We start from the raw sequence: 26,859 nt of genomic DNA, 5'->3' as shown, positions 1-26,859 counted from the left end.
GTCCCGTCACCGATACCGGGTAACAATTTCACCACTTCCCACACTCTTGCGGGCGGGCTGCATCATAATTCTACGCTTATATTCATATCACCGTGTTGGGAATTTCATTGCGAGTCCATTGATACCAAAATTAACGCTGTAGAACAAGTGTGGAGGTGATTACAATCCCAAGAGTAAAAACATTTTGTTGCTGATGGGCGCTCACGGCGAGTCATCTTCGTAGTTATTTATTTGGTGCTGGTATCCCTATATGTTTCGTGTCTTATTTTACTAATGTTCTTCTAGAGAATTTTATTGCGAACACGTTGGTACCAAAATGAAATACGTAGCATGAGAACTAAGGTCAGAAGAGTAAAAAGAGTATTCACATTTTTGTTTTTACGCTTAAGCGATAAAAACGCAGCGCGAACATTCGGTTGGCTGAGTGACCTTTGCGGAGAGCGCGAAAGTGTTAAGGAGCACACAGTTAAGATAATCCTGACTGTGCAAGGGCAGCACTTAAGGAGCACACAGGGAAGATAACCCTGACTGTGCAAGGGCAGCACTTAAGGAGCACACAGGGAAGATAACCCTGACTGTGCAAGGGCAGCACTTAAGGAGCACACAGGGAAGATAATCCTGACTGTGCAAGGGCAGCACTTAAGGAGCACACAGGGAAGATAACCCTGACTGTGCAAGGGCAGCACTTAAGGAGCACACAGTTAAGATAACCCTGACTGTGCAAGGGCAGCACTTAAGGAGCACACAGTTAAGATAACCCTGACTGTGCAAGGGCAGCACTTAAGGAGCACACAGTTAAGATAACCCTGACTGTGCAAGGGCAGCACTTAAGGAGCACACAGTTAAGATAACCCTGACTGTGCAAGGGCAGCACTTAAGGAGCACACAGTTAAGATAACCCTGACTGTGCAAGGGCAGCACTTAAGGAGCACACAGTTAAGATAACCCTGACTGTGCAAGGGCAGCACTTAAGGAGCACACAGTTAAGATAATCCTGACTGTGCAAGGGCAGCACTTAAGGAGCACACAGGGAAGATAATCCTGACTGTGCAAGAGAAGCACTTAAGGAGCACACAGTTAAGATAATCCTGACTGTGCAAGAGAAGCACTTAAGGAGCACACAGTTAAGATAACCCTGACTGTGCAAGAGAAGCACTTAAGGAGCACACAATTAAGATAATCCTGACTGTGCAAGGGCAGCACTTAAGGAGCACACAGTTAAGATAACCCTGACTGTGCAAGAGAAGCACTTAAGGAGCACACAGTTAAGATAACCCTGACTGTGCAAGAGAAGCACTTAAGGAGCACACAGTTAAGATAACCCTGACTGTGCAAGAGAAGCACTTAAGGAGCACACAGTTAAGATAACCCTGACTGTGCAAGAGAAGCACTTAAGGAGCACACAGTTAAGATAACCCTGACTGTGCAAGAGAAGCACTTAAGGAGCACACAGGGAAGATAACCCTGATGACAGGCAACTCCTAACACACTATAACTCCCGGCTCACACTACACAAACGTGTGTAAGAACAGCCTCAAAGGCAACCAACACTTAGTGAAAACTGGAGCCTGGAGCCAGAGTCAACTGAGAGGGCAACCTGCACCATGTTACATCAGTATAAGAACTGAGGTTGAGGTGAGCCGGCTGACCAGGTCCGCCTCCTTCCACCCCACAAACGAAGAGGGGAGGTGGGGCAAATTAGCTCGCATTAGTTTAACTAAATGTTGGAGCTTTGTTTTCACTGTTGGGGAGTTGTTCTGGCAATTTTTGAGGCTGCGTCTCCTTTTAACCATACAGTAGTCTGTTTTGTTTCGCTGACTGATGGCAGACATGATTAACTTTAGATGTAAGGTGTTCATAGTTCATAGCTCCCTGTGCCTGAGGGTGCCAGGTTCTGGCTGGTGGTTCCCTGTAGGCCAATAAGAACCCTGTGACTGATGGCACCGAGTAGTATGGCACTGAATCAGTGTAATAGTTCAGAGAGCCTCAAAGAGCCCTCTCCCCCCCCATAAAAATTATGGATTTTTTAACCCCCCCCCTCCCACCCCAGAAAAAAATCTTATTGATTACTCGAAGATTCAGGTTACCAGAGTGCAAGTTAACGAGCTCTAACTGCATATATATTGCATAATTTTTGACCCTGGACTCATAAGTTAAGTGTTGAAGTAGCCCACGGTGCTAAAAGTGTTGGACATTGCTGTCCAACACTGGCAGTGGTGCTGCAATTCTCGCACATTCAATTTCAAACATTTTGACAACTATATTAATAACCCAAAAACTGAGAAAAACTTTAAGAGTATGAACATTTTGGGTGTGACTGAGCAGGACCCCGAGATACCTCGATTGCTTACATTCAGGAATGCACCATTGAGTTGGAACATTAGAGCGCTAACAAAAAATGGCAGCATATCCAGATTTATCACAAAACAAAGTCTCTGGGTGCACTAGTGCCTATCTCAAGACAGAGACATATCAACCACTTGCATGAGAATTTTACCAGTAAAACAATACATACATACATATAGTGCATGCTTGATTATAACTCACTTCGTTTTCATTCTTTTAGGCAATACTCCTAGAATATTAAACCTGATTACCGGATCTTCAGCCTCGTGAGTTGTTGGAGATCAGTATTCGGGGTGTGTTTAAAGGCAGGCACTAGTAATCCCAGTGTTTGTCAGCTCGTTTCTAAGGCACCGCTAAGCAATAAGATCTGATATTATGGGGACATGGTAGCAGGGAGACTAATAATCTTTAAGGGTGTTTACAAATGCTTTGCTGACATTTTTTGTTCCCATACGTCTAAACTCACTCATCCATGTCTGGCGACTCATTTGTTGGGAACCAATGACTGTAAAGGCTATATTAAACCACTGACTATATTAAAACTTTTATGGTCCAGCCTCTCTGTGCATTCCAGACTGTAAGCTTTCTGATATCCCCTGGGTGGATCCTCAATGGTGCAAAAAATGTTTACACTCATTGAATGTTTTCTAACTTATTTTTTGGGTTGAAACAATAAATTTGGTGTCAAAATGATTGCAAATGATCTGTCAAATAGAATAGATACAAAACCAAAAGTGTAATTGTAATAGATTTTAGTCATCTCTGCAAATTGCAGAACATAAACCCTGCATACTTGGCAGTTCCTGCTTAGCAATGCTTAAAAATGAATAAAATCACCTCATGCTTTCTCAGTTATTTCTTGAGTTATAATGTGCACCCAAAGCAGTAAACGAACAAACACAAGCACAGACACCTGCATAGGACAGAGTCCAAGGACTGGCCAACACTTTGGTGAAGTATTGGTGTCCATAGAGTAATGAGGCATCGTGTGTGTGTGAATGACTGGCGTAGCTACCTGGGACCCTTCACCATCAAGTAGCTACAATACAGTACTGTATGTAAATACAGTACTGTATTGTATATACTTATATATATACCGTAAATACTGGAGGGCCAGGTCCCAAATCTGCACAGTAAAATAGCAGCATACTGGAGTCAACGATATGGAAGAAAATGCAGAATAGAACCAGTGAAGAGCAGAGGTGCCATAGGCACAATCAGAGAACACTGTATAAACATCAGAGGTCCGCGGTTGTTCAATGTCCTCCCAGCGACTATAAGGAATATTTCCGGAATAACCATGGACATCTTTAAGAGAAAACTAGATTGATTCTAAAAACAGGTGCCGAACCAACTGGGGTATAGTGGGTATGTGGGCCTGCGGGCCGCTCCAAGCAACAGCCTGGTGGACCAAACTCTCACAAGTCAAGCCTGGCCTCGGGCTGGGCTTGGGCAGTAGAACAACTCCAAGAACCCCATCAACCAGGTATATGTGGGCCTGCGGGCCGCTCCAAGCAACAGCCTGGTGGACCAAACTCTCACAAGTCAAGCCTGGCCTCGGGCCGGGCTTGGGCAGTAGAACAACTCCAAGAACCCCATCAAGCAGGTATATGTGGGCCTGCAGGCCGCTCCAAGCAACAGCCTGGTGGACCAAACTCTCACAAGTCAAGCCTGGCCTCGGACCGGGCTTGGGCAGTAGAAGAACTCCCAGAACCCCATCAACCAGGTATATGTGGGCCTGCAGGCCGCTCCAAGCAACAGCCTGGTGGACCAAACTCTCACAAGTCAAGCCTGGCCTCGGACCGGGCTTGGGCAGTAGAAGAACTCCCAGAACCCCATCAACCAGGTATATGTGGGCCTGCAGGCCGCTCCAAGCAACAGCCTGGTGGACCAAACTCTCACAAGTCAAGCCTGGCCTCGGACCGGGCTTGGGCAGTAGAAGAACTCCCAGAACCCCATCAAGCAGGTGGCAAGTGAGGGGAGCCAACTGGCAGTTGGACACAAACAACTACTGTATAAATACTGTAGTTGTCTACTACTGTATAAATACTGTAGTTGTCTACTACTGTATAAATACTGTAGTTGTCCAAGCAGTTGCTTCTTTTGGTGCATGCTACCTTTCCAGTGGTTATCCTTTGGTAATGTGGCTGATCGTGTACACTCACCTTCTTCCCTCTACTGTAGGGGTCACACTCAAGTTGTGGTTTCCAGTAGGCACTTGTGATTCATTAGTGTGTGCTATGGTACTGCAAGAGTGCGCTAATCCAAATTCAGGTAACCAAATCTTCAGGTAATCCAAAAATATTTGCATTCATTGTTTTAGAGTCAATGTAAATCATGGGAATGTGTAGGTAACCATCTTGAGAGGCAAAAAATTTAGAATATGTAGATTTTTGGACACTCTTGGCAAGAAATTCACCTAAAGAGAGCCGGCGGCTGAGCGGACAGAACACTGGACACATGATCCTGTGGTCCCGGGTTCGATCCCGGGCGCTGGCGAGAAATAATGGGCAGAGTTTCTTTCACCCTGATGCCCCCTGTTACCTAGCAGTAAATAGGTACCTGGGAGTTAGTCAGCTGTCAGGGGCTGCTTCCTGGGGGTGGAGGCCTGGTCGAGGACCGGGCCGTGGGGACACTAAAGCCCCGAAATCATCTCAAGATAACCTCAAGATAACTTGAATGTGAGTGGGGACCCATATGATTCTGATTACCAAGCATAATAGCACCTGGGTTTGAAGGTTTCCAGAGGGATCACTCAGGGAGATACAGAGGGAAGGTTCTCCACAATGAGCACGCTGCTACATACCACATTACAAACACTACAGGGGTTACGTTACTGAAAACCCTGTGTGAAGCTCAATCCTAACAAATCGAACTTAAGAAACAATTAGGAACTAAAGGAGTACAAATTAATACTAATTAATTCTAGTTAAATAAACATAGTTATGCAATTAACTACCTTTACCTTCTTGGTGTATCGCCGTTTCACATCACAGAGCTTAAGGCAGGTAAATAGATACGAATTCTGAAGGTTGAAGTCACTCAGATCCCAAAAGTTGTTGAAGATTTCTAATATTTTGGAACCCATCCGTTCCCAACACTTCAAAGGGCAGTGACAAGGTGGACCAATTATCCTCGCTCCGACAACCTAGGGTGAAATTCTGATTGATGTCCAATGGTTGTAACCTTTCTTGAAAATCACTAATGAAACATGCAAAAATCATTAAATAATACCCACTGAATATAAACATGTCTGAAGTGAATACGAAAACTAGATATTTGTCCTATCGCACTATGGAAATAGAAGGACATATTCTCCCTCTTATAACTGGAATATCTTATAACATAAATATAAACCAGTTCTATGTGAAGACGTGTACACAGACACCACACTTAAAGCAATTCTTTCACAAGTTAAGGATCACTAGGAGAAAATAAAAAATAAATAAATAAAATCCCAAACAAACTTATAACACATTTGAAGTAGAACAGAACCATAAAATATTAGGTCTTACTAATGCGCTGTTCTCCAATCCCTCAATACATTATACAGGATAATTATTCTCATGAAATGCAGTGGAAATTCCTTCCACAGTAATCCTTCCTTATTATGGCTATCCATAGCACAAAGTAGGAGGGGGGATCGGTGGTACGAGTCTCCTAGTGCCCAGGTGAATGAAAAATATATATAATTGGTCTTTGCTGAATACTCACCTTCCCTAGACGATTCACATACTCTCGGCCAGAATTCCGATTCAGCTTTATCCGCTGTCTTTTTTGCTTTAGCTGATTGATGGCTTCCTCCGATTCTCTCTTAATTCGATTCAGAGCAGTGTCAATCTGAAAAAACCAGCGTTGAATGTAATGAAACGTCATTTTTTGGGTGAGACCCGGAGGCTCCCCGGAGCTATCCGGGCTGATATGAATGTATTAGACCCTGGCATCAATCAAAGGAAAGGGAGTTCTTAGGTCTACCGGGGCACCACGAGCCAGAACCTGTCCCCCTCAGAGAGGCACGAGGAGAAATGGCCCTATAGAAAACCCCATGTGGTTGAAAGCAGCCTATGTCTGTCATCAACTGGGTCAGCCACCCAGAAAGGTAGGCGCCCCAAAACAAACCCTATCTGGTTAAAATATTGCTACTGAAAGCCGAACTGTTAGACAGAACTCCCCCAAATGAAAAAAAGCAAACGATCATGACATCACAACAGTCCCTGCGCCGCTGTCTACACAGCTCCCCCCATTCCCTTGCGCCGGCAATCCATACCATCAGTTCTGAGGGTGGATATCAAAAACTCTCTCTCAAAAAAAAAAAAAACCCTGACCGGAGGGAGGGAGGGATGCCGATGAGTCTTCGGGTCTCAGCCAGAAAATGACATTTCATTACATTCAACGCTGGTTTTCTGGCGGGAGTCCCTTTGGCTCTCCGGAGCAACTTAACAAAAGACAAAACAAGAGGAACTTACCCGGTAGGCGGTCGTCACTCGCTCCTCAACTCGAAGTCGCGATAACTGGCTGCAGCTGCTGACCCAATGCGACACATACCCAACTAGGGCCCAGGAACATTGACCAGGTAGCGAGCGGCCAAGACCCTGTTCGACCTCCAAAAACCCTGTGCCCAAATGTCAGCCCATGTTACCGAAGACGGCAGCCAAATCAGCAAACTTACGAACGTCATGGGCACGAGGAGAGACCGCAGGCTGGCTGGACCGAATAACTCTGGGGACAACCTGGGAGACCCGAGCCTTGGAACAGGGAAGAAGGGAAACCGGCTCAATCCAAAGCGCATCCCTGGCCACTGAGGCTTAGCGCACAGGTAATGGCGAACAGCCGCAACTGGACACAACACATATGATGCACCCCTGGCCAAACCAACCAAGCATCAACAACCCAAGGACCCCTCCAGAAAGCAGCAGTCTCATTCTTTGCCAGAAAAGGAGATGGCTGCAACCGAACAAACCAGCCACCAGGACCAAAAGAGCAGAAACCTCTGTGCTGGAGGAGAGCATGAAGCTCTCCAACCCAAACCCCAGAGGCCAATGCCAACAAGAAAAGAGCCTTCACAAAAAATCTTGAACCGAAGGGGTCCCAACAAACCGAGTTGAAGAGAGAAAAAAGAAAGCACCCGGTCCAATGACCAGGATGGCTCAGGCAGCGTATGAGCAGGCCAGAGGTGAAACAATGCATGAGACAGCTTGCGGAATGGGGCAGAAGTAACAGTTACCTCGAACGCAAGCTGAAGCGGCTCAGCCAGTGCTGTACGATACGAGGAGACAGTATTCGTCATAAGATGACGGTCCTGAAACAACCAAGACAGGAAGGATAACGCAATCTGATCCGAAACAGAAGAAAACCTACAAAGGGACATGAAATAAAGAAAGGACCGCCAGGAGACTTCATACTGCCACCGAGACGAGACAAACAGGTGGGACATCAATGAAGCCACCTGCTCACCATACAAATGGTGATAGACCCGCATCAGAAAGACCAGACGCAAAGACTTGAGGAAAAGATCGAACAAGCTACACAACAGACCAGGCCGATCTGCTGAAAGAGGCAGAACCGCAGGAAGACCCTATGTTCAGACACCGAGCAAGCAGCGCCTGAAACCAAGGCTGGGCCGGCCACCAAGGGGCCAGAAGGACAACTCTCCCTTGTTAAGTCTCCAAGCGAGCCAGGACCTGGAGCAACAGTTGAACCGGGGAAGAGGTACAGGTAACCCCACCTTGCCCAGTCCTGCCTGAAGGCATCGACCCCAACGATCTCGCAGTCGGTCGGTGAAGGGCGCCACATATACCAAGAGATGCCTTGACCCCGCTGACGCGAAGAGGTCCACTTCTGGAGGCCCGTATGTCTGGCAGAGCCAAATGAATGAGTCAGCATCGACCGTCCATTCCATAGACAGGGGAAGGAACCAAGACAGGCTGTCCACCAGGACATTGGACACCCCCGAACGTGAACGGTCAGGAGAGCCAAACCCCGAGAACTCAGCAGACAAGTCACCCGAAGAGACCAGCCCCAAAGAGCCAAGGACCGCATCGAACGGTTCAGGCAATAAACTACTGGGGAGCAGTCCGAAAGGAGCCGGAGCGTCGAACCTCGAGTGACCCGAATTCTCCGAAGTGCCCGCCACACAGCCACGAATTCCTGCACTGTCGTGAGCCCTACGGAAGGAGGAACCCTACTGTCCCTGACTGGCCTCGTGAGCACAGCCTATAGGAGCCTCGTAGCCTGGTGAATAGCGCGCAGGATTCGTAATTCTGTGGCGCGGGTTCGATTCCCGCACGAGGCAGAAACAAATGGGCAAAGTTTCTTTCACCCTGAATGCCCCTGTTACCTAGCAGTAAATAGGTACCTGGGAGTTAGTCAGCTGTCACGGGATGCTTCCTGGGGTGTGTGTGTGTGTGTGTGTGTGTGTGGTGTGCAGAGAGAAAAAAAAAAAAAAAAAACTAGTTAACAACAGTTGATTGACAGTTGAGAGGCGGGCCGAAAGAGCAAAGCTCAACCCCCGTAAAAACACAACTAGTAAACACAGGCCACAAAGTCCCAGCCAAGAGATGACGCGACCGTGAACACCTCAAGCGAGGGGCTAGGGTAGCCGACAAGGCACTGAACCCCGAAAAACCCGAAGAGGAAGGAGGTGACACAGCAGCCGATGCAAGGCCTCCGGAGGTCGAACCCAGTGATTGTGAAAGAAGCGGAAGGGATGTTCCCGAAGGAACCAGAACAGCCGACGAAGCCAAACCCGACCCAGCAGGTAGACCATCACAGCAAGGTTCAAACTCCCGCACAAACCCTCGAGCAACTGCCCCGTGACCCAGCAGCCCCTCAGAAACAGGCGAAGACGAGACCACAGCAAAGCTGCCGGAGGGAGAGACAAGAAAGCGGTCCGAGAGTTCCACACTATACCCAGCCAAGACCAAACAGGAGAGGGGCCCAGATTGGGTGCCCTCCAGTTCACCAGGAACCCGAACCCGGCGAGCTAGGAAAGAACCAAATCCTTGGCGAGCAGACACGCAGACCGGCTGGGAGCCCACACCAGCCAGTCGTCGAGGTAGGCCAGAACCTGAACCACTAACAGACACAAACAGGCCACCACGACCTGAGGAGGGCGTGTGAAAATGCAAGGTGCCAGATTCAAGCCGAATGGAAGGCAATGAAAGCGGTAGGCTTGACGCCCTACAACAAAACCTAGCCAGTCCCTGAACCCCGATGAATCGGAATGTGCCAATACGCATCCTTGAGGTCTAGGAACACTTCCAAGCGCCCGGCTTCAAAAGAAGATGGACCTGGGACAGTAGTCATCTAAAAGGAGGGGCAATAAATCCATGGGTTCAGACTGGACAAGTCCAGAATGAACCAGATGTCCACCCAGTCTCGTTTTGGAACCAGAAACAGAAGGGAAACCCACTGGAGGGACAAGATCATTTCGACCATGCCCAGGCAAACACATTCCAAGATGACCTAACAGAGCGCAGGAGAAGAGGCCTGCCCTGCTAACCCCGAACCTCCCAAAGGAGAAGGGGCCAGCCAACACTACTACAGGCCACACGAAACGACCTGAGAAGCACACAAATTGTGGGACCAGGTGTGAGCAAACAGCAAGGGATTCCTCTGCCATCGCCCCATCAATGGGACGAACAACAGAAGGGCAAGGACAAGGGGACGCGGACAGAACCAAATTCAGAGCAACTAACACCCCCAAGTCCAGGTCCCTATAACCAAAACAGGGCAATCTTGGAGCATCCGGGGTAGCAACCAACCTAGCGCACTGCAGCATCCTAAACCGAGCATGCAACGCCGAAGCTGCCTGCACCCACATATCATGATCAGTGGACTGGGTGAACTGGAGCACAAACAAGGAACAAAACTTGCAAGACTCTGGGTTGAAAGTGTCACCAACTCAACAGGCTGCATGACGGAGGCACAACTGGTGAGTGTCACCCTGAGACAAGGTGACAGAGCAACCTTTAAACTTGCACGAAGTGAGAAGGGACCCCAGGGGTCACATCCATTGGACCACAGAGCGCTCTTGGGGTTTCCCAGGGCCCTTAGTTGCGTTATCTTGCTAAGGAAAGCCCAGGCCGGGTCCTGCTATCCGGCACCCAAAACTACCTAGCAAACTGCTAAAGCTGAACCCCCCCCGGGAAGTTTACATTCACAGGGGCCAAACAGATTACCACCAGGATACAAACAGGTGTGACCAAACCAAGAGGCAGACCCCCCACCAGGCAGGAAAACAAAAAGTAAAATAAAACCCTGCAAGAGGACAATGTGTCCAGGCAAAACAGAGATGGCCACTATAAGAGCTGAAAACTAGCTGCACAGTACCCTGTGCCCCAACCAGAGGCAAAAACTACCCCAACCCAGAGGCAAACAAGGGCAACAAAAATCCCAGCTGACTCCAAAGGGTCAGAGGTGCAAGACCTTGCCAGTTTCACATCAGCCACAGAACTGCAGGGTGGATAGCCTGCATGGGGGTCTGGGGCCCCCCCTTCCTCCTCCTGGAGGTGGAGTGAGGTTGGGTGGAGTGGGGGGGGGGGGGGGGGGGGGGTTGGCGCAGACAGTTACGCGGTGACGTGATGCTTGTTTGCTCATTTTCATTTGGAGAGTTCTGTCAATTAGTTCAACTTTCAGTAGCAATATTTTAACCAGGAATAGGGGTTTGTTTTGGGATGCTTACCTCTCGGGGTGACTGACCCGGTCGATGGCAGACATAAAATGCTTTCAACCACACGGGGCTTTCTATAGGCCACTGCTCCTCGTGCCTCTCTGAGGGGGGGCCAGGTTCTGCCTCGTGGTCCCCAGTAGGCCTAGAACTCCATGTGCATTGATTGATGCCAGGAGTCTAATACAATCATATCAGCCCAGATAGCTCCAGGGAGCTGAAGGGGCTCCCTCCATAAAAAAACACTTTGGTTTTGCAAACATTTATATTTTCAAAGTGGCGTTTGGGTTGTCAGGCTGCAGGTTTGACGATAGAAACAGCGGGAAGCCGGAATAGGGATATCATGAGTTACGTTGATATTATGAGTCACAGATGGATACCATGGGTCACAAAGGATACCATGGGTCACAGAGGATACCATGGGTCACAGAGGATACCATGGGTCACAGAGGATACCATGGGTCACAGAGGGATACCATGGGTCACAGAGGATACCATGGGTCACAGAGGATACCATGGGTCACAGAGGATACCATGGGTCACAGAGGGATACCATGGGTCACAGAGGATACCATGGGTCACAGAGGGATACCATGGGTCACAGAGGATACCATGGGTCACAGGGGATACCATGGGTCACAGGGGATACCATGGGTCACAGAGGATACCATGGGTCACAGAGGATACCATGGGTCACAGAGGATACCATGGGTCACAGAGGGATACCATGGGTCACAGGGGATACCATGGGTCACAGGGGATACCATGGGTCACAGGGGATACCATGGGTCACAGGGGATACCATGGGTCACAGAGGATACTATGGGTCACAAAGGATACCATGGGTCACAGAGGATACCATGGGTCACAGAGGATACCATGGGTCACAGAGGATACCATGGGTCACAGAGGATACCATGGGTCACAGGGGATACCATGGGTCACAGAGGGATACCATGGGTCACAGAGGGATACCATGGGTCACAGAGAATACCATGGGTCACAGGGGATACCATGACACACAGGGATATCATGAGTCATAGAGGGATACCATGGGTCACAGAGGGATACCATGGGTCACAGAGGATACCATGGGTCACAGAGGATACCATGGGTCACAGAGGATACCATGGGTCACAGGGGATACCATGGGTCACAGAGGATACCATGGGTCACATAGGATACCATGGGTCACAGAGGATACCATGGGTCACAGGGGATACCATGGGTCACAGAGGATACCATGGGTCACAGAGGATACCATGGGTCACAGAGGGATACCACGGGTCGCAGAGGGATACCATGGGTCACAGAGGATACCATGGGTCACAGGGGATACCATGGGTCAGAGGATACCATGGGTCACAGAGGATACCATGGGTCACAGAGGGATACCACGGGTCACAGAGGGATACCATGGGTCACAGGGGATACCATGGGTCACAGAGGGATACCATGAGTCACAGAAGGATACCATGGGTCACAGAGGATACCATGGGTCACAGAGGATACCATGGGTCACAGAGGGATACCATGGGTCACAAAGGATACCATGGGTCACAGAGGATACAATGAGTCACAGAGGATACCATGGGTCACAGGGGATACCATGGGTCACAGGGGATACCATGGGTCACAGAGGATACCATGGGTCACAGAGGATACCATGGGTCACAGAGGGATACCACGGGTCACAGAGGGATACCATGGGTCACAGAGGATACCATGGGTCACAGGGATACCATGGGTCACAGAGGATACCATGGGTCACAGAGGATACAATGAGTCACAGAGGGATACCATGGGTCACAGAGGATACCATGGGTCACAGGGATACCATGGGTCACAGGGATACCATGGGTCACAGGGGATACCATGGGTCACAGAGGATACCATGGGTCACAGGGGTACCATGGGTCACAGAGGATACAATGAGTCACAGAGGGATACCATGGGTCACAGAGGATACCATGGGTCACAGAGGGATACCATGGGTCACAGAGGATACCACGGGTCACAGAGGAATACCATGGGTCACAGGATACCATGGGTCACAGGGATACCATGGGTCACAAAGGATACCATGGGTCACAGAGGATACAATGAGTCACAGAGGATACCATGGGTCACAGGGATACCATGGGTCACAGGGGATACCATGGGTCACAGAGGATACCATGGGTCACAGGATACCATGGGTCACAGGGATACCACGGGTCACAGAGGGATACCATGGGTCACAGAGGATACCATAGGTCACAGAGGGATACCATGGGTCACAGAGGATACCATGGGTCACAGAGGATACCATGGGTCACAGGGATACCATGGGTCACAGGGGATACAATGAGTCACAGAGGGATACCATGGGTCACAGAGGATACCATGGGTCACAGAGGATACCATGGGTCACAGAGGGATACCATGGGTCACAGGGATACCATGGGTCACAGAGGATACAATGAGTCACAGAGGGATACCATGGGTCACAGGGATACCATGGGTCACAGAGGATACAATGAGTCACAGAGGGATACCATGGGTCACAGAGGGATACCATGGGTCACAGAGGATACCATGGGTCACAGAGGGATACCATGGGTCACAGAGGATACCATGGGTCACAGAGGATACCACGGGTCACATAGGGATACCATGGGTCACAGAGGATACCATGGGTCACAGAGGGATACCATGGGTCACAGAGGGATACCATGGGTCACAGAGGATACCATGGGTCACAGAGGATACCATGAGTCACAGAGGGATACCATGGGTCACAGAGGATACCATGGGTCACAGAGGATACCATGAGTCACAGAGGGATACCATGGGTCACAGAGGATACCATAGGTCACAGAGGATACCATGGGTCACAGAGGATACCATGGGTCACAGAGGATACCATGGGTCACAGAGGATACCACGGGTCACAGAGGGATACCACGGGTCACAGAGGATACCATGAGTCACAGAGGGATACCATGGGTCACAGGGATACCATGGGTCACAGAGGATACCATGGGTCACAGAGGATACCATGGGTCACAGAGGGATACCATGGGTCACAGAGGGATACCATGGGTCACAGAGGATACCATGGGTCACAGAGGATACCATGGGTCACAGAGGATACCATGGGTCACAGAGGATACCATGGGTCACAGAGGGATACCATGGGTCACAGAGGGATACCATGGGTCACAGAGGATACCATGGGTCACAGAGGATACCATGGGTCACAGAGGATACCATGGGTCACAGAGGGATACCATGGGTCACAGAGGATACCACGGGTCACAGAGGAATACCATGGGTCATAGAGGATACCATGGGTCACAGAGGATACCATGGGTCACAGAGGATACCATGGGTCACAGGATACCACGGGTCACCGAGGATACCATGGGTCACAGAGGGATACCATGGGTCACAGAGGATACCATGGGTCACAGAGGATACCATGGGTCACAGAGGATACCATGGGTCACAGGGGATACCATGGGTCACAGAGGGATACCATGGGTCACAGAGGGATACCATGGGTCACAGAGGATACCATGGGTCACAGAGGGATACCATGGGTCACAGAGGTTACCATGGGTCACAGAGGATACCATGGGTCACAGAGGGATACCATGGGTCACAGGGGATACCACGAGGTCATTACTCAACTCTCATGTACTACCCCTACATGATCAAATCAGTAACTTATACATGATCAAATCAGTAACTTATACATGATCAAATCAGTAACTTATACGTGATCAAATCAGTAACTTATACGTGATCAAATCAGTAACTTATACGTGATCAAATCAGTAACTTATACGTGATCAAATCAGTAACTTATAATGATCAAATCAGTAACTTATACGTAATCAAATCAGTAACTTATACGTGATCAAATCAGTAACTTATACGTGATCAAATCAGTAACTTATACGTGATCAAATCAGTAACTTATACGTGATCAAATCAGTAACTTATACGTGATCAAATCAGTAACTTATACGTGATCAAATCAGTAACTTATACGTGATCAAATCAGTAACTTATACGTGATCAAATCAGTAACTTATACGTGATCAAATCAGTAACTTATACGTGATCAAATCAGTAACTTATACGTGATCAAATCAGTAACTTATACGTGATCAAATCAGTAACTTATACGTGATCAAATCAGTAACTTATACGTGATCAAATCAGTAACTTATACGTGATCAAATCAGTAACTTATACGTGATCAAATCAGTAACTTATACGTGATCAAATCAGTAACTTATACGTGATCAAATCAGTAACTTATACGTGATCAAATCAGTAACTTATACGTGATCAAATCAGTAACTTATACGTGATCAAATCAGTAACTTATACGTGATCAAATCAGTAACTTATACGTGATCAAATCAGTAACTTATACGTGATCAAATCAGTAACTTATACGTGATCAAATCAGTAACTTATACATGATCAAATCAGTAACTTATACGTGATCAAATCAGTAACTTATACGTGATCAAATCAGTAACTTATACGTGATCAAATCAGTAACTTATACATGATCAAATCAGTAACTTATACGTGATCAAATCAGTAACTTATGCGTGATCAAATCAGTAACTTATACATGATCAAATCAGTAACTTATACATGATCAAATCAGTAACTTATACGTGATCAAATCAGTAACTTATACGTGATCACTACCTTTGACACATGATCTACCCTCTAAATAGAAGCTCTTAGCAAAACTTAAAGTACCATTTAATAAATTTCAATAATATGCATTACAATTCAAAGCTCCTCTCTAGTTTATCACAGCATATGCTTCTTCAAAGACTTGAACTGCCATATATCAATTATCTTTTAACCCAATCACTGCCTCAATTGCTATATGTGATTTCGTCCTGTCCTCCAAATGCCATATGTGCTTTTTTCCATTTGATTTGTTAACTATTTTTAAAAGTGTGTAGATTGATGTAGTCCCTTTAAATAACCGAGTGGATTGGGGTTAATCGGTCACAAGCCTGATTGTTGTCTCAACGTGACCTTTTTCACACAAAAGTGTTCATCACTAACTTCTCAAATGCTTTTCTGTACTATAAAGAATGTCAATAATACATTACCATAGGACCATTCCTTGGATCTATGTGGATAATACATTTCTTGGGCACAACAATGCGTTTTCTCTTCACTCTTCGCGCCTTCTTCACTGGCGGCTTTTTCTCTCTCTCCTTCTTCTTCTTCCACGGTCTCCTCCACGTGCGCTTCACAGGCACAGGTTTCACCTGAGTAAAACATTATTTAGCACACACACAATAAATCACAACATGGCTGAACAAAAATATAACCCAACCCACACATATGAAATGAAAGTGATGTCATTTCAGTCCATCCTGGACCCTGATGACATTTCAGTCCATCCTGGACCCTGATGACATTTCTGTCTATCCTGGACCCTGATGAATTCGTGACCAAATGCACTCGCCAAGACAGTATAAATTTAAAAGTATTCCATCCTTCTTTCAATAATACATGAACAAATTTAATCATTACTGTATTTGTATTTATGTAAAGGTACACAATGTCTTGTTTTCTCTGGAAATACCTCAGCCTTCAAGACACCTCCAGATATTTCAAACGACTTGAAAACTACAGAACTCTCGATGGACAACCAAAACGTAGGTTGGCAGTTTGAGTTGGAAATACTTGAGCTGGGCTGAGGGGTACATCAGGGAAAGTGCTAAGCCAGTATAGCAATACAGCACATGAAAGGACTGGTGGCCAACCACTTGGACTGTTGGAATCGAGTGCTGACCTACAAGAAGCGAGACCGTTGCTGTATTGACCAATCCAAATGGAGGAGAGAGGAGGTAAACATTTTACTTTACCAACAGCAGTAATTCCATAGGCAACTATGGTAATGGGCGAGGACCCTAGCAAGAGCAGAAGGGCATGTTACTCAATCACATTACAGGGATCTGAAGCACCCAGTATTTACAAGTCAACACATTCGTGGGTCTGGAGTCATGATCACAGATGGTAAGATAGGCAAGTACAACTCCCTCAATTGGAGGGATATATGTGAAGAAGTTAAGTCTTAGTAAGTCCAGTGTTACATAATAATGCACCACAAATTACCTTACATTAATTTGGAAACAATAGTTCCCTTTCAATTTCAATTAAAGTTGGGACCCATGGATCAACTGTCAAATAAAATATGTGACAACTTAACTGCAGTATTTGTATTTGAAGTTGTAATACTTTTTTGGCTGAAGTTAGGATCCAAAAATTGTGCACATTTCTGGTGGGCATACACTTCCTATATGAGACCATTACTTGAGTATGCAGCTCCAGCATGGAACCCACACACCTTATGAAGCAGAAACACAAACCTGAGAAAGTTCAAAGGTTTGCAACTAGATTGGTACCAGAATTGAGAGGCCTCAACTATGAGTACAAGTTGAGAGAATTCTCCCTCACTACCTTAGAGGAAAGAAGAAACAAAACAGAAGGGATATGATAACTACATACAAAATCTTGAAGTGAATTCATAAAGTGGATAAAGAAAGTCTATTTATATTCAAGAGGCAGAAAAAGTGGTTATTAGTGGAAGCTGGACACACAGTTAAGTCGAAGAAATGTAAGAAAGTTCTTATTCCTTGTACGGGTGGTCAGCAGGTGGAATGCACCGAAGGAAGAAATTGTTGAAGCCAATTGAAGTCGTAAAACTTTTTTGGCTGCAGTTGATGCTGTACAACTTCGATTGTTGAAGCCAATTCCATCCACAACTTTAAAAAGAAATAGGATGAAAACTTTTAACATTGCGAGAGAGAATTAACACTTTCGCGCTTTAGATTAGAGATAACTCGTCGCCGTTTTCTCTTACGATTCCGCATAACAGCCGAGTTTTCTCGTGCATCGAAAAAATATTTCTATAAATTCCATTTTTTAACCGAAATGGATGGGAATACTTTTGTTTTGTAGGGAATTTATTTGCGAATGTTTTGGTACCAGAATGAATATTATATCACATAAACTTCTATGAGTAAAAAAAAAAATACACAAAGTATGTTTGGGGGTGTGGCGAGCGTGTGGCAGTGGGTTCCCTTTAGCCGTTGATATATCCAACACGTGGGAAATATTTGTATGTGTTATGTATATGTCTGTGTAGGGAATTTTACTGCGATCACTGTCATACAAATTATAAAATGTTTCAACAAGTATAAACATGACAAACATCAAACGAACGAAAATAATGCGTTCGTTTCTGCCGCGAACGCATACTGAGCGACGTGGTTCTATATTTGGCGCTTCTCTTACACATGCTTTGTACAAATGTTATACAGTTCATCTTATAGAAAATTTTATTGCGAACACATTGGTATAAAAAAGAAATACATACATAGAAAAGTAGGGTCAGGAAACGTATAAACTTTCCAAGCATGATTTCCCCCGTGTTTTCGCCAGTGCGCTCGCGGCTAACTACTCTCCACTTCACACACTCTTGCGGGTGGGCAATTACCTATATTAAACATTCATATGCATATGTCCGTGTAGAGAATTTTATTGCGATTCCAATGATACCAAAATTAGCGATGTAGGACAACTGTAGGCTTCGCAACCATTAAGAGAGTGGAAACATTTTGTTGCTGTTTGGCGCTCTCGGCGAGTGATCTGCATAGTTTTTTATTTGGTGTTGATACTCCTTATGCTTGGGCGGCATTTTATAGGTATGCTCTTATAGACAATTTCATTGCGAACACAGTGATACCAAATTTAAATACGTGCGCCTTCAATTATTGTCAGGACAGTCAAAAGAGTGTACACTTTTCGGTCTTACCGCGTAGGCGCGCGAAGTGCCGAAAGCATCTGGGGTATTGTTTTTTTTTTGAGCGCCGAGAGCGCGAAAGTGTTAACATGGCAGGTATAAACTGGTAGGAGGCGAGGCATAAAGAACTAGATCTCACTCCCCCAGTCACTGATAGATAAGTACCTATGCTTTCTGTTTTTTTCTGGTTTTATGGTTTATCTCTGATTCCCTCACCTCATCACGGGAGCCACATTCTGCTACTAGTTCCCCAAACACCAGGTCTCGGAGGCCTGGTGTATTGGACTAACGCCTGGTGCTATCAGGGTTAAGCTCAGAGCCACTAATGGCCCCCCCCCCCAGCAAATAAAGTGAATAATACAAAATAAATGATTGATACTCACATCTTCTTTATTCACAATTCCGTTAGTCGTTGCTGCAACAGTAGCAGCAGTCGTAGCCGCTGCCCCACTACTCGTGATAATTACAGGACTATTATTCGAAGTCATAATTCCAGCCAATACTATGATCGGGGGCGACTGTGAGGCTGTGCCAGTGGTCACTGCCACGGTTGCCGGAGTCTTCGATATGCCGGCGTGATGAACGGTGATGGGCATCTGTAGGCCATTAACTAGCTGGACACTGTTAACAGATGTCAGTATTTGTTGCTGTTGCTGAGGCTGTTGCACCTGTTGTGTTTGTTGCTGTGCCTGCTGCTGTTGCTGTTGTGCCTGCTGCTGGTGCTGTGTTTGCTGCTGTTGCATTTGTTGCTGTGATTGCATTTGTTGTGATGGAGTTTGCTGCCGAGGTTGCCGAGGAGTTGATTGTTGCTGAAGTTGTTTTGTCTGCTGCTGCTGTGGTTGTGTTTGTATTAGCTGCTGTGATGACTGCTGTTGTACTTGCTGCTGCACCTGCTGCAGTACCTGCTGCTGCTGCTGGGCTTGTTGCTGGGCCTGTTGCTGAGCCTGTTGTTGGGCCTGTTGCTGGGCCTGTTGCTGGGCTTGCTGCTGAGCTTGCTGCTGAGCTTGCTGCTGAGCTTGCTGCTGAGCTTGCTGCTGAGCTTGCTGCTGAGCTTGTTGCTGAGCTTGGTGCTGCTGGAGAAGTTGCTGCTGAGCAATAGGTTGTGGTGGCTGTTGAACAGTCATCTGCTGCTGAAGTAGTCTGGGCTGAGAAAGGCCCTGCTGCTGCTGCTGGTGTTGTTGAACGTGTTGATGCTGTACATGCTGATGCTGCTGCACCATCTGTGCCATGATAGGCTGTGCTTGAAGGTGTATGTGCTGAGTGGACGTGGATGAGGGTACAGATGTCGTGACCCCAGTTATGTTCACCATGGAGGTGACTGGTGCGGTGGATAGCGTGGTGGCCAGCTGCGGAGGCTGCGGCCGGGGCAGCTCCTCCTTAACGTGGTGGTGCCCTGCCTGACCCTCCTGCACCACCTCACAAAACTGCAGAGGAGAGAAGAGGTCTTGGGCAAAGCCAGCTGCCTCTGAAGCAGGCTCAGCCATTCTCGTGTTTGCGTCAAATTCTTGCCATTAGGAGTGTGCCCTGTAAATATAAATATATCTATTAAATAGTGTATTAATATCCCAATCTTTACATATACAGTAATATGAAATGAAAGGGAAGACATTTCGGTTCATCCTGGACCTTATCAAGAATGACACTGCAAGAACAGGGTCCAGGATATATAGAAACGTTGTCACTTTCATTTGATATGTGTGAGGTTCTTAGTATTTATTTATTTTATTTTTTATTTATTTATGCATATACAAGAATGTACATAAGGAATGTGAGGATACAAATATGGTAATTACAGTCTTGTAAAGCCACTAGCACGTGCAGCGTTTCGGGCAGGTCCTTAATCTAAGAAAATTTTAAGGAGGTAAATACTTGCAAAATTATAGACAAAAAATGATAACAGATTACATGAAATGAAAAAAAGATGAGAGAAAATTGTAGGTACAGTATATTAAATCACATAGGTAGCTAAGATTGATTGCAATGACAGCTTGAATGGTAGTTGACAAAAAAAAATTGGTAGGCATAATACAGCAGAAACAATATAAGATTGGTTGCAATGACAGCTTGAATGGTAGTTGACAAAAATTGGTAGTCACAATACTACCAGTAGTAGTTTATTGTGACTCATTCTCTGCATATTGTAATAATATTAACAAAAATAACATATGTTATTAAAATGCATAATAAAAACAGATGTGAAGAGACTTAATCTTTCAAATGAGCGAGTCAACCAGGAACGATAGTGCCAATTCTGATCCCACTGCACAGGTCAACGAGGGATGATTTAAAATACCGCATAAGATTTAAAATCCTGCACACACACACAGGGCTCACATTTGCTTTCTCAAGCCATCTTGGTAAACAAAGGCCATCTTGGAAAAAAAGTGTGGGCACCCTTCCTGGGTGTGATGCCTCAGACTATGTACAACATTCAAATATCAGTGAACACGATGCTGGTTATTATGTTCACTGCACGAGGCAGACATCCACAGGCCTACCTCAGAGCCTGGCTGGTGAGGGCTCCCAGCCTCCCAGCGTGTCTGCTGGCCAGGGACCTCTTCTTTACCAGCTCGCCAGGTTTCATTACCTGGGCAACTGGCAGAAGTACCAGGTTGGTTCCGTCCCAAGTTTAGACTTGGCTAGGCCTCATGTGGGAAATCTCAGTCGGCTTCGCTTTCCCTTCCTTTGGCCGCCTTCACCTAGTTGCCACGCCATCATCTGCTAAGTGTTGAGTTGGCCCCCAGGTAACTTTACTGTTGCTCAAGTGGTTATTAGTCTGAACTTTGCCTGCAAAGTTTATCCTCTAGCCCCTGCACTGCGCACCAGTTTTTCGCAAAAATTTCATGGTGCAGTTGTTAAGGACATATTTTTGTTGTTTTTATAAATGTTTAGCTAATGGTAATGTCAAAATGTTTCCAAACTCAATCATTTTCATTTCAAATCACAAAGAGCGATGAAAACATTAAAAAACCTTAAAATATGGCATAATTAAAAAAACAATCACACAACGCTCAGAGCGCCTTTAAGGTGCTTTACTCAGTGCAATGGCTAAGCAAGGTGTGGTTTTTGTGGCTGTTCTGGTATCTTCTTATCTTGAGATGATTTCGGGGCTTTAGTGTCCCCACGGCCCGGTCCTCGACCAGGCCTCCACCCCCAGGAAGCAGCCCGTGACAGCTGACTAACACCCAGGTACTTATTTTACTGCTAGGTAACAGGGGCATAGGGTGAAAGAAACTCTGCCCATTGTTTCTTGCCAGCGCCCGGGATCGAACCCGGGACCACAGGATCACAAGTACAGTGTGCTGTCTGCTCGGCCGACCGGCTCTGTCCGCTGCCCGATCTTGGGCAGCCTGTTTCCCTGCCGCCGCGATCGTTGACCCTTCCCTGGCAGCTGTGTTGCCAGCTTCCTCCTTAGGCTCATGAGGGTTGGGTTCCTTAGCCCCTCGCTCGACATCTTCACTGATGCCTCAGCCCTGGGTCGGGGCTTTGTGACTAGTGCCCACCAGGCCAGCCAGGGTCAATGGTCTCCTCAAAATCACTGAGCATACAATAAGATTCAGGAGTTTGCAGCCAAGTGACGTGAGTTGTGAAGGCCTTGGGTTCCCAGACTCCACGCTTCAGCTCCATTCATGACACTGACACCAACAGACAGTCAATAAGTCAGTCAGTCATAGTTTGTGTCAGTCAAGTCAGTCAGTCGGTAAGTCAGTCAGTCATAGTCAGTGTCAGTCAGTCAAGTCAGCTAGTCTCAGTCAAGTCAGTCAGTCACAGTCAAGTCAGCCAGTCACAGTCAGTCAGTCAGTCACAGTCAGTCAGTCAGTCAGTCAGTCAGTCAGTCACAGTCGGTCGGTCAGTCAGTCAGTCACAGTCAGTCAGTCAGTCAGTCACAGTTGGTTAGTCACCTTCAGTCAGTCAGTCACAGTCAGCCAGTGAGTAACCTAACCCAAGTAACCTTTATGTAGTTACAGGATGAGAGCTATGCTCGTGGTATCCCGTCTTTCCAGCACTTTTTGTTGTACAGTATAACACTTTGAAACTACCGACGGTTTTGGCTTCCACCACCTTCTCGAAGAGGCCTCCACCTCTTCTTTGAAGAGGTAAGGGCGAAGAGGTAGAACAGCCTATTGGCAGAGCTCGGGTGCATGGGGAATTGCGTAAAACCCTGGTTTGTGTCTCGGAGAGGCTGCAGGACAAGCGGTAGATCAGGATGATTTCCCGGTTGCAATTCTTTTACCATGTCGTAGCTCAGTCGATTAAGGCAGCGTCTGGGATCCTCTTGGGCTTAGGTTCGAACCCTTGCCACAGCCTTTGTGGATTTGATCATTTGTTTTCTTAGCTAGAGCCTGTGTCCTCTTGTTCGTGAAGTTGCTGGTTTCAGGAATAATTCTTTGTCAATTTGGTCGATTCCTGTTATAATTTTATAAGTGGTGATCATATCATTTCTTTTTCTTTTTTTGAGATATATACAAGAGTTGTTACATTCTTGTAGAGCCACTAGTACGCGTAGCGTTTCGGGCAGGTCCCTGGAATACGATCCCCTGCCGGGAAGAATCGTTTTTTCATCCAAGTACACATTTTACTGTTGCGTTAAACAGAGGCTACAATTAAGGAATTGCACCCAGTAAATCCTCCCCAGCCAGGATACGAACCCATGACATAGCGCTCGCGGAACGCCAGGCGAGTGTCTTACCACTACACCACGGAGACTGTATCTTCTATCTTCTAGTTTTGGCATATTTAACGTCTCTAGCCTCTCCTCATAACTCTTTGTTTTTGAGTTCAGTAACCCATTTTGTAGCATGCCGTTGCACCTTTTCCAGTTTATTTATGTGCTTCTTGAGATATGGACACCATACAACTGCTGCATATTCCAATTTTGGTCTCACAAAAGTCATGAACAGATTCTTTAGTATGTCACCATGTAATTAAAATCAAGTCTGAAGTTGGACAGCGATGCATACACTCCTCTCACAATGTTCTTTATGTGTTCCTCTGGTGACAGTTTACTATCCTAAACCACCCCTGTATCTCATTCTTTATTAGAGTTCTTTAATTCCTTTCCACATAATTTGTAATTTTTAGAAATACAGCATGCACAACATAGTTTTACTAAGGGCCGTTCAAGTTTAACTCTCTCAACCAGTTTAAGAGAAAAACTAAGTACTGTACTACCTAACCAACCCCATGTAATCTACCTTACCTAATAAATATCAACCTATGTATTGCTTATCAAACATTAATGATTACAGTAATGGCTAACTTGTAAAACTGCTGATATCTGCCATGAATAAACTTAAAAGAAAATTGTATTCCATTTGTTTATTTAATTACAATTATTATCTGCTGTTCTGTTGCAATTTCTGCTGTTCCATTTAACTTGTAATTATTATAATTTGTTTTTCTACTTCAGTTCAATTCATACTTTTATTCTCAGTCTTGGTTTTTCAGTTTATTTTCCCCACATCTTGCCCAAAACGCTGTGCATATTACTGACTCTAAGCATAGTACTAGTATATACTAGCATAGTACTAGTATATACTAGCATAGTACTAGTATATACTAGCTCTATCTAGAAAGCCAACATTCTGCTTGCCAGCTTCCTGTCCTCGTTGAGGCCATTAGGGTTAGTGGCACTCAGGTAAAACAGTAAAACATATTTTGTATGTATGTACTTTTCCCTAAATACAATTATCAATATGACCATCATCAAATTGCAACAGAACAGAAGATAGTAATTTCCACTAAATAAACAGAAGGAATAGTTTTTTTTTATTTTTACATGGCCGACCGATATCAGCAGTTTTACAAGTTCAATAACTTGTAATAATATTCAATAACAGCAAAACATAGGTTGACATTTAGGAGGTAAGCTAGACTACATAAGAGTTGATTAAGTTGTACTTAGTTTCTCTCTTAAACTGGTTGTGAGGGAGACTGGGAAGATCATTTCCCAATTTGGGATCCTTGATTTGTAGAGCATTTCTACTTTGGTTAAGTTACACTCTTGGCATATCAAATGGATATTTTTTCTAGTGTGGTGCCCATGGGTTCTGTTACAACCCTCTAGGAAGGGTTTAAGGTTGGGATTAGCATTGCTTTACATAGCATTGCTAATATATAACACTGTATTAGCAGTTTTATAAAGAGTGCACCTAAGAGGATGTGCAGTGACTTAATATCAAACATATTCAAAGATTTAATTAAGGTGCCCGAGTGCTGCCTGGGGCTTGACTTTGTTATTCTTCTAATTGATGATTTGTGTTGAGTAATTAGAGGTCGTAGTTAATTTTTAGTAGAACCTCAGGCACAGATACCATATAATTGATAATTCATTGTGTTGGGTGACAGGCAGCCAGAGTGTTTTTAACATGTTAAGCTTATATCAAGGTCTCCCCCTAATGTCAAATTATAGATCCCTCCCAAAGATGCAACCCCCAGCTGATTAAGTCCTGGGTATCTACTTGCTTCTAGGTGAACAGGGGCATTAGGTGATAATGTCTCCAACCATTTTTGTCCCTCCTGCAAATCGAATCCAGAATTCTCAATTGTGAGTCGAGAATGAACCCGACTGTACTACACGGACCCTTATGTGAGATGTTAATATGCGAGATAAGTGTAGATGAGAGAATAATAAAGCATTACCAGGTACATAATATCTGATTTTAGAAACAATGCAAACTGTTTTAGAGTTTTCTTTGGCTATATTTAGTATGTGGCGCTGGAATTCAATTACACTAAACACCTATACTCCCAACACCACCAAACACCAATACTTCTACCCCCTAAGCCAACCAGGCCCTCCCTGGGGCCAGTCTCCTACCCCACCTCCCCCCACGCCCACCAGGACCCCCCTGACAACTGTCCCCAGCCCCCCACCACCAAACAAAGCAAACACCCCCACAAACAACATTCAAACGAGGATAGTTTGCCGGGCGTCGTCGTTATGCCCTTGTGTCCCGCAGCCACCTCCCGCCATGATGCTTACCACCTTCTGCCGCTTCCCGACCCCCGCCACACACACACATATTACCCTCTAGCTCCCACAACCCCACAACCCGGGGGCAGCTGACCACCCTGGGGGAAACCCCCGCCCTCTCCGCTCCCCCCGGTCGTCTTTAAAGGCCAATTGGGGTGTTAGTCGCGCCATAGTGACCATTTAAGAAGTTGTTGTGGGTGGTCAGAGAGGCGCGAGCCTGCAGCCTCCTCAGGCCTGGCAGCGGCCCGGGCAACATAGCACACAAGCCACACTCTTCTCCCTTCCCCCGCCTTGTTCCACCCTCAGACACCTCCCAATGGCTGCCGCCGGCCACCGTCTTCGATCACGTCACCTTAAAACTAATTCCATCAGTTTCTTACCGTTACAAATGGGCAAATAGAGGAGGGTGCCGCGTCTAGCTTGACAAGGAACAAGAGGCGCTGGAGGGGATATGTAAATATTACCATTATATTCCTAAACCCACTAGCAATAATATTCTCCAAACGCCCTCAAAAAATATCTATTGCCATTGCTGCGAGCATGAAGGTATAACAATGCTCCTGAGAGGAGTAATTCTGGTGTCCTAGACCAGCGTAGTATTCTAGAGACTATAGATTCCTCGCTCGGGTTATAACCAATAAACAAAAGACGTTCCAGTAATGTGGCCTGGACTCACTGTGGGCTGGAATATTCCATAGATATAATTATATATGTTGTTCCTTAACACAAAAATACAACAAATTTATTAATGATGATAAAAGAGTTCACTTCAGGTGGATTCCGTCTCATGTTGGCCTGCGAATGCATAATAGAGCTGATGAGTTAGAAAAAAAGAATCTGCCTTCAAAGTTGATTATACCCTTAGAGTGCCTATGGGCAGTCTTAGAGCAATAGTACACCAACATCATAAAAGTATTTGTGTGTACGTCTGATACCATACTACTTGTGTAAAGGAGGAAATGTATATGTTTATCTCTCAGAATGTTCGGCAATATATTTATTGTTTGTGATGTGTGTCTATGGATGTAT

The 26,859-nt window shown here is 45.9% G+C and overlaps 1 protein-coding gene across 2 annotated transcripts in view; it reads right to left on the bottom strand.

Annotated features, from left to right (window-relative positions):
- Positions 1 to 26,348, bottom strand: part of LOC123770579 (uncharacterized) — a 31,054-nt gene extending 4,706 nt beyond the window's left edge. Inside the window, exons 1-5 of one of the 2 annotated variants that reach the window (XM_069301833.1) lie at positions 26,211 to 26,348; positions 19,238 to 20,378; positions 16,150 to 16,311; positions 6,061 to 6,186; positions 5,306 to 5,494 (exon numbers count right to left, since the gene is read on the bottom strand). In XM_069301833.1, coding sequence (XP_069157934.1) covers positions 5,306 to 5,494; positions 6,061 to 6,186; positions 16,150 to 16,311; positions 19,238 to 20,338 — 1,578 coding nt within the window. In that variant the 5' untranslated portion in view covers positions 20,339 to 20,378; positions 26,211 to 26,348. The remainder of the gene's footprint in view (positions 1 to 5,305; positions 5,495 to 6,060; positions 6,187 to 16,149; positions 16,312 to 19,237; positions 20,379 to 26,210) is intronic. The other variant, XM_069301835.1, reaches the window with a different exon arrangement.
- Positions 26,349 to 26,859: the final 511 nt, after the last annotated feature.

Source organism: Procambarus clarkii, chromosome 46 (assembly GCF_040958095.1).
Source record: "Procambarus clarkii isolate CNS0578487 chromosome 46, FALCON_Pclarkii_2.0, whole genome shotgun sequence".
In the NCBI taxonomy this organism is placed as follows: domain Eukaryota; kingdom Metazoa; phylum Arthropoda; class Malacostraca; order Decapoda; family Cambaridae; genus Procambarus; species Procambarus clarkii.
This window is presented reverse-complemented; position numbering and strand designations above follow the sequence as displayed.